Source organism: Myripristis murdjan, chromosome 5, assembly GCF_902150065.1.
Source record: "Myripristis murdjan chromosome 5, fMyrMur1.1, whole genome shotgun sequence".
NCBI classification, from domain to species: Eukaryota; Metazoa; Chordata; class Actinopteri; order Holocentriformes; family Holocentridae; genus Myripristis; species Myripristis murdjan.
The window spans coordinates 7,198,518-7,205,985 of record NC_043984.1 but is presented as its reverse complement, the minus strand read 5'-3'; the positions used below and the strand labels follow the sequence as shown (position 1 = coordinate 7,205,985).

Below are 7,468 nucleotides of genomic sequence, written 5' to 3'. Positions count from 1 at the left end.
AAAATGTTCTATCTTTTCATGCGTGAAAGTAGATGTTGAACCAAAAACAATTAGAGAGAGATTTTGGCACATTTGTCATGACAAAAAAAAAAAAAAAAAAAAGAATTATGACCTCCTTAGTTTTACCAACAGCTTAGTCACAGCGTTAAAAGTAGTTATTAGCGTGAAATGAAAGCAGCCGGAAACTGATGTGCACGACACTGACAGAATGTGGACAAGTATTAAATTGCTGCTCGCTTAAAAGCTATCTGGTGCGTTAAGCAAACTGAATACAGATGGTTTATCAATAGAAAATAATGTGATATCGAACAGTGGAGAGCCGGGAGTGATGCAAAGAAAGACAAGGTGAGGAGGGAGAGTGACACAGACTGAGAGGGGAGAATGAAAAGAGAAAGATTAGATAGAGAGAGAGCGTGAACTGATAGAGGCTGATGGAGAGGATTGGCAGAGAGATCGAGACGATTGGTGGAGGGGAGGGACAGAGACGGAGAGAGAGAGAGCAGGACAGATGGACAGGGAGAGGAACAAGTGGACAGGGAGAGAAGAGACAGAGGGAGGACAGGAGGATTAGAGCGAGGGATGTGGAGGGCGAGTCGCCCCTATTAGAGCGTTGTGAACAGAAGTACTTCATTAAGCCTGGTTGATGTAGCTGTGGCACAGCCGGCATACTAATACAGGCCCACATATACCCTCTGTGCATCCCTCCCTCTCTCTCACACTCTCAAACTCTCTGTCACACTCCCTCTCTCTGTATTCATACCCTGCTTTGTTCTGCCTGTCTATCCCTTAGCCTTCTCTCATTCCTCCTTTTTTGCAGTCGCTGTGTTTTCCCATTCTTTCACATCTCTCTCTCTGGCTCACCATTCTGCAGAGCATGGAGGGAGAGAGACAAAAATACAAAGACAAAAATAAAGGCAGACAGAGAGAGCAAAACAAACGAAGATGAGATCAAAACTAAACAAACTAGTTCAGCTCTCCAGCTGTGAGCGGCTTGTTAAATATGGGCCAGTGCGCCGGGGCTGTTAAGACAGAGACGAGGCCGCTGAACTAACATTAATCTACTTTATCTTTATAAGCTGATGACTGGCTAATGTACATCTGACAAAAAACAGAGGTCCTAGTCGTCTAAATCAAAGCAGTTTTTGCACCACAAAAAGGCTGTGCCCTGGTGTTTCTGATGGATAATTTCTTGATTTTCACCACTTTATAATTTCAAGATAGGAATGACAGTTAAAATTGTACCCAAATAATCCCATCAACACTCTTATAGAAATGAGGGGAGTCAGGAGGTGTATGTCTACAAAGGTCGGGGTTATTAGTGATGAAGATGTTCTTGTTGTGTATGGTGAACAAAGAGAGAAAAAGGTCCTCTTCAACAAATCTATGTCTCCATACAACTGAAAATAAATTAAACCAAACAATTCAGTGACCCACAAAGAGATCATTGGTTTTCTTTTGTTATGGCCTTTCTACCTACATTTGATCAAGTTTGAGTTTTTTTTTTTTAATCTGTCTCTTTTTCTTTTTGTTTTTTTTTTTTTTCCATTTAGTTTCATCTGACTAAATAGTTAAAGTAGTTCACATGTACAAGCTGTTGTTAGAACAAACTTGGAGGTGGTGTCTGGCTTAGAGGAGCATATACTGCCCCAAACCCTCTCTCTTTTCTTTTCTTTTCTTTTCTTTTCTTTTCTTTTCTTTTCACTGAGAAGAAGAATCTTGTAATATAGGTCCCAGAAGAGATCGTCAAAGTTCAGCATCACGCATATGACTCCGTTTCACCTGCATACACAACCAGAGAAGATGTGGGCAAGTCGAGTGTGCAAGGCTGGAAAATCTTATTGGCTGTTTGTCTTCTCTTAGCCAATCAAATCCGCCCACAGTCTTTTTCGACTCATGCTGTTCCAGCTGTAGTCAGCTATGTTTCTTTTAAGGGTCCTTGCCAGGTGAGGAAAAGGGGGTTAAGACAAAACCAGTGTAACTAGCCTTGCCTTCCAGTTTTACACAGAGGTGTTTGTGTCACAAGACAGGCACGAGTCACACACACTCACCCACACATTCACCCACACACACACACGCACACACACACACACACTCACACAAAGTCACTTCTACTCTGAGCCAACATCTGCATTTACTCTGCAGATCATTTTCAGCAGGTGTCCCTACATTTAGCATTTATCCCTAATGTTAGCAAGCGCAATTAGCGTCCTTCAGCATTGCCATTCAACAGCTTTGCTACCTTTCTCGGCATCAGCCAGTGTCAGCCAGCGTTTTAGCTGGCTAACAATGTCACAACCTCTCAATCTCCTTCAGCTCTTGAAGCTTGACCTATGATATCTTAAGAAGAAAAGCATTGTGCCTGTCATACCCACTCCTGTACGGGGTATTTGTAGTAGTGCTGTGTCATGGTGCTCTGCTGCACCCCTTTGTTTTTAAACTGAAAAATCGTGTACACCAGCACCAGGATGCAAAGTGACAGAATGCAGGGGATCACCACAGCGATGGCGTTGACTGTCGTTGGGACGTCATTGATGGTCACCATGATGTCCACATCATCAAGGGGTAGCTGGCGGTCGCCCCGGTTACCGCTGCCACCGGATCGCTCCATGTCAGACTGGTCACAGCCCATCCAGTCACGCAGGATGGACTTGGGGTATCCCGGTTCCACTGTCAGCTTCTGGTTGTCAAACTTCCAGTATTCCTTCCCCTTGTAGAAATACGTGTAGTCTAAAAATGCAAGGCAGAGAAATGGGTGGGGGGTTGGGGGGGTTGGCGGGTGGGTTGGATATTGGAGGAAAAGTCAGGAAAAGGGGGTGGGAGGTGAGAGAAAGATGGGTGACAGTGGGTTGGGTTTGTGTGGAGAGAGGCAGAGGAGCGAGAGAGTAAATATTGAAATACTCCATTCAAACATGAAAAACATTTGCTAGGACTACAGATCAAATCCATCACACCATTTGTTCTTAAAGATGTTTATTTTCCTGAGCACCGGAGCTACACTATCTCAGCTCTCAAACGGAAAGCCAATTTTCAAAACTATAAACCCTACATTTCCATATCAGAAGCATCCTGCATCTCAAATTTTATATTTTGTCCTGTAAGCTGGAAGCTAACATTATTAACCAAATGGAGAAAATCTGTCTTGAACCTCAGAAGCCATGAGGTGCAGTGTTAACTCAGTCAACGACCAAGATATTTATCAACCACTCTTGTTTTCAAGCACATGATGGTGACTAAGACTTGTAACTTGGTCTGGCTGTATCCATGCAAAATGACTAAATGTATAAGTAGCATAATTTTCAATCTGTCAAATTTGCATTCCCAGTGTTTGTCTTTTGTGTACTACAATGAAAAAAAAAAAAAAGAAAAAAGATTGCAGTGCCAAATAATGGCTTGCCCATTTGCACATCTATGATGGTTTAAGTATGCAGTTCTGTGAGTATTATGTGTAAATAAATGTTAGAAAACAACAAGTCCTGGTACCCATTTTTTGAGGAAATTAAATGTCTCTTGTTATTTTCCCATTTGAATTGGAAAGTAGATCTGGCAGGTAGCACCTGCAGGAAACTATCAGGAAGAAATGACCTGATCGTCCTTTCACAAATAACTGTAATTACACACACAAAAAAAATGGGTACCAGGAATTGGTGTTTTTATATTGGCATAATCTACTTTGTTGGCATTTGTTTACATGGTAAAAGTGCTATTTTGGGAGCTGTCCTTCTATGGGAGTGAATGGAGAGATAGAAATACAGCATTGTGGATTAGCAGCCCAGGGGAGCACAGAGCAAATAATGAGGATATTTCACCACCATGAGGACTCATAACTGCCAGGGAACCAGACAACTTAACATTCTACCAAAGTTCAACTTTACTTTAACACTAACTAGATTAAATCAAAATGAAATGGCTGAATTGTGACTTGGACTATTGGTCACACTGGGACAAAAGATGGAGACTTGACTAAATCAAAAAATGGGTATGAAAATTGCGACTGTGTGACAATGACAATAACAAATACCATGTTTTATTGCCTAGGGCAATAACTTAAAAAATATTTTAAGCATATAACAATGAAATATTCAGTTTAAATTATATTGTAAGTACAATGTATCACTATTTCCCCTGGAAACAGTGAAAATGGGCCGTAAAACATTAAAACTGCAGGGGTGTCGACAGGAAACCCCACAGATTTTTCTCAATTCCTCAAAAGTTGACACTCTGGAGATGTATGGTTTCATGCACCACACTGACAAATACTATGCTTTGCTTGTGAACTCTCTAAAAGTCAAAAACATCCATCTTCAGTATCCTCAGCTGTACCCACTTCCTTAGTCTTGGTGTAGGATCTCATTAGAGGCAATAACATTTCTAGTGTGACACAGTGGATATAGACAGCTACAGCGTTTTGGTCCCAGCAGTGCTTGTTTTTATTGAAGGGCAATATTATGTAATGCCTGTGAGAGAGACACTGTAGCTGGGAGACAGATGGGACTGTGTGAGAGGAAAAGAGACAGAGATGGGGGTGGGAGTAAGAGGATACCCCCTCAGCAATAACACGCACACTCAAACACACACACACACACACACACACAAACACACTTGCATGCAGATACACACACAAACCAGCATGTGTGTATATTAAGTTTAGACTGATAGAACAGACCAACACTGGCCTTTTATAAAATATCAGAAATCAGTCAGATAAGATGGACGTTCTGTCATTGGGTTTCACCCATTTTATTTACTCTCATTAATTTTTCAATTATGCTTCTTGCATTAATTATGCATTTGAAGGCAGTCATGTGTCACTTTTTCAGTTTTTGCTCCCAGCTAACATAGAATAGGTATGATGGGTCACCCTTCATTAAACCACTGTTGAGCCATAAAAGAATTTCTTTTCAGTCTTGGTTTCATTTGAGAGTTTTAGAGTCCTGTGATGGCCTGAAAGCTGTTTCAGTTGCTTTTCTGGGGAAAACACTAAAAAACAGTTTTTTGTCATGAAAGTGGTCAGATCTACAGCTTGTGAAAGATCTATATAAATACTGTAGCATGGCACACATGCATACACAGGAACATGTGCGTGCATGCGTGTGCAAACATGCACATATTGAGAGGACACTAACAGAAGCCCCCAGAAGGTGTCTTCAGATTGATGAAGCCTGCTTTTCTGCCTGCTCTGCCACCTCACAACCCCCCGCAGGAAACACACACACACACACACACACACACACACACACACACACACTCCCCTTTTGACTCTGAACTCCCTGTAGGACACTTTCTGATCTAACACCAAGAAACCACGCCCGACTGCCCATGTCACCACCTCTGATCTTAAACACACATGCATAAACACACACACACACACACACACACACACACACACGCACACACACACACACACTCATGGACACACAGAGCTCTGGTGTTCTTCTTTCCCTCAGTGGCAGCCATGGGGCCATGGGGTCGCATCTCAACAAGCAGAAGTGATGATGGGCAGTTTCCTTCTACAGAGCAGTGTGGGCGTGTGTGTGTGTGTGTGGCCCCAGTGCTTGAAGCATTTTATGCTGCTACAGCATAAACGAGAGGTTAACGGATAAACAGCCCTACTGGATGTGAATGAACAGTCTGATTGGCTGAATGACTAACTGGCAGGATAGCCGATTGGCAGATTGGTTGGCAAACTCAATCAATGACCATTTGACTGGCTGACTGATCAAGTGGCTAGCTATCCCACAACAGCCAGCCAGGGAATAAAAGCATGGTTGGACCACATATTTGATTACTCAGAAAACACGGCTGAAACTGGCATTTAATGAGAGTAAATGTAAAATGAATGATACTGAATACTCACATCCCTCCCTACTGATGAAGGCTCCCTGCGGTGCGTCTGGTATTCCCTTCCACACGGTGATAGGTTTGGGGTAACCTGGATCTGCTGTACGCTTCTCCTCATTGTAGCGCCAGTACTGGTCCCCTTTGAAGAAGTAGGTTTTCCCAACTGGCTCCCAGCGCAGTGCCGTGTCGATGCCGTCTTTTGGGAGGCAGCTGCCCAGCTCCACCAGGCTGTGAGGGTACCCCGGCTCCGCAGTAACTTCCTTAAACACCCAGTACTTATCACCTGCAAGGTGGGACAACACATGAGCTGGTACTTTATTGATAACAGAAACATTTTTAGTGCTATTATAGCAAGTTCATTTTTGTCACATTCTGCTGGATTTCAAAATGTGGAAAGCCTTGTCTTGGTTCAAGAAAATTCTGGAAACAAGTTGATCAGCATTGGAAACAAGTGGGATTATGTCTGGCAGATTTTTCACTTGTTTGAAAAAACAACAAGATTTTAACACTGAATATGAGAATAATTGATTGTTAACAAAGAATGGCTGGTGAACATGTTTTTGCAGTGTACACAAAATCACCAGTGTACTTCCTGGTAAGTGGCTGCTTCAAGGACTCTGTCCATGGATATCACCTCTACCACAGTGCCTGGAGTACGAGCTCTGCACGTGGCAAGTGATACACACAAACAAACATACACACAGAGCATGGCTCTTATGGAAGTGCTGTTGGGTTCATAGTTATGACAAATATTAACCTATATCAAATAACACCTGGCATAAATAACTGTCAGCATAAAAGTGTTGTTGGTATGTCTTTGGTATTGCCTATATTAAACGTTTGTCAGAAATAGGAAGGAGGCGGGAGTTGACAGAGATTTTACTATTTGCTGCTATCTGTTTCACAACTTGCTGGGATATTCTGCTGACAGGCACAGAAACTAACAGGGGCAAAAAGCAACCTCTTTGAAAGTGATAAAAATACCCAAACACCACATCTTTACAAAAACAAAACCCAATTCTCACCGCTTGAAACTGAATACCTGGTAGCCGATGACAAGAAATAAACAAACCACAACCAGGAGGCCAAATTATTGTAAAAAAACAATATCAGCCTCTACTGCATGGAAAAAAAACACGACTCTGCTCGGTCAGGCTCTGAACACAGCACTGCTCATTGGTAACTTCTTTAAATATCCAGTGATATCCAAGACGATTTTGAATGCAAAGAGAGATTAATAGAAGTAGCTAAATGATACTACCCTATGAAAGATTTGAACTAGGCTACTAAATTAGCCTGACATGGCAGCAACTCATTTAAATACCATGTACTTATCACCAGGAAGAAACATGTTGGAACAACAAGGAAGCTTAATACAAGTGGCTAAGTCATAATACTCCAACCCTCTTCAGACACTACATTAATAGCTTTCAACCGGGCTGTTTGGCCAGCCTGGCTCAGTCATACCTTCTTTAAACAACTAGCCTAGCACTTATCACCAGCAGAAACAGACAGAAAAGCATGCCCTTTAGCAGGAGCTTTTATCTAAAGCACCTTGCAGAGCTATGAGTGCATACATTTTTAGTCAAGGTGGTTTCCTGGGAAATCAAGCCCATAACCCTGGCAGTGT

At 42.3% G+C, this 7,468-nt stretch overlaps 1 protein-coding gene across 1 annotated transcript in view; it reads right to left on the bottom strand.

The window, feature by feature from the left end:
- Window positions 1–1,563: 1,563 nt before the first annotated feature.
- mmp24 (matrix metallopeptidase 24) overlaps window positions 1,564–7,468 on the bottom strand; it is a 71,449-nt gene continuing 65,544 nt past the window's right edge. The window contains exons 9-10 of the mRNA XM_030052600.1: window positions 5,855–6,121; window positions 1,564–2,727 (exon numbers count right to left, since the gene is read on the bottom strand). Of these exons, the coding sequence (XP_029908460.1) occupies window positions 2,363–2,727; window positions 5,855–6,121 (632 nt within the window). The 3' untranslated portion in view covers window positions 1,564–2,362. The remainder of the gene's footprint in view (window positions 2,728–5,854; window positions 6,122–7,468) is intronic.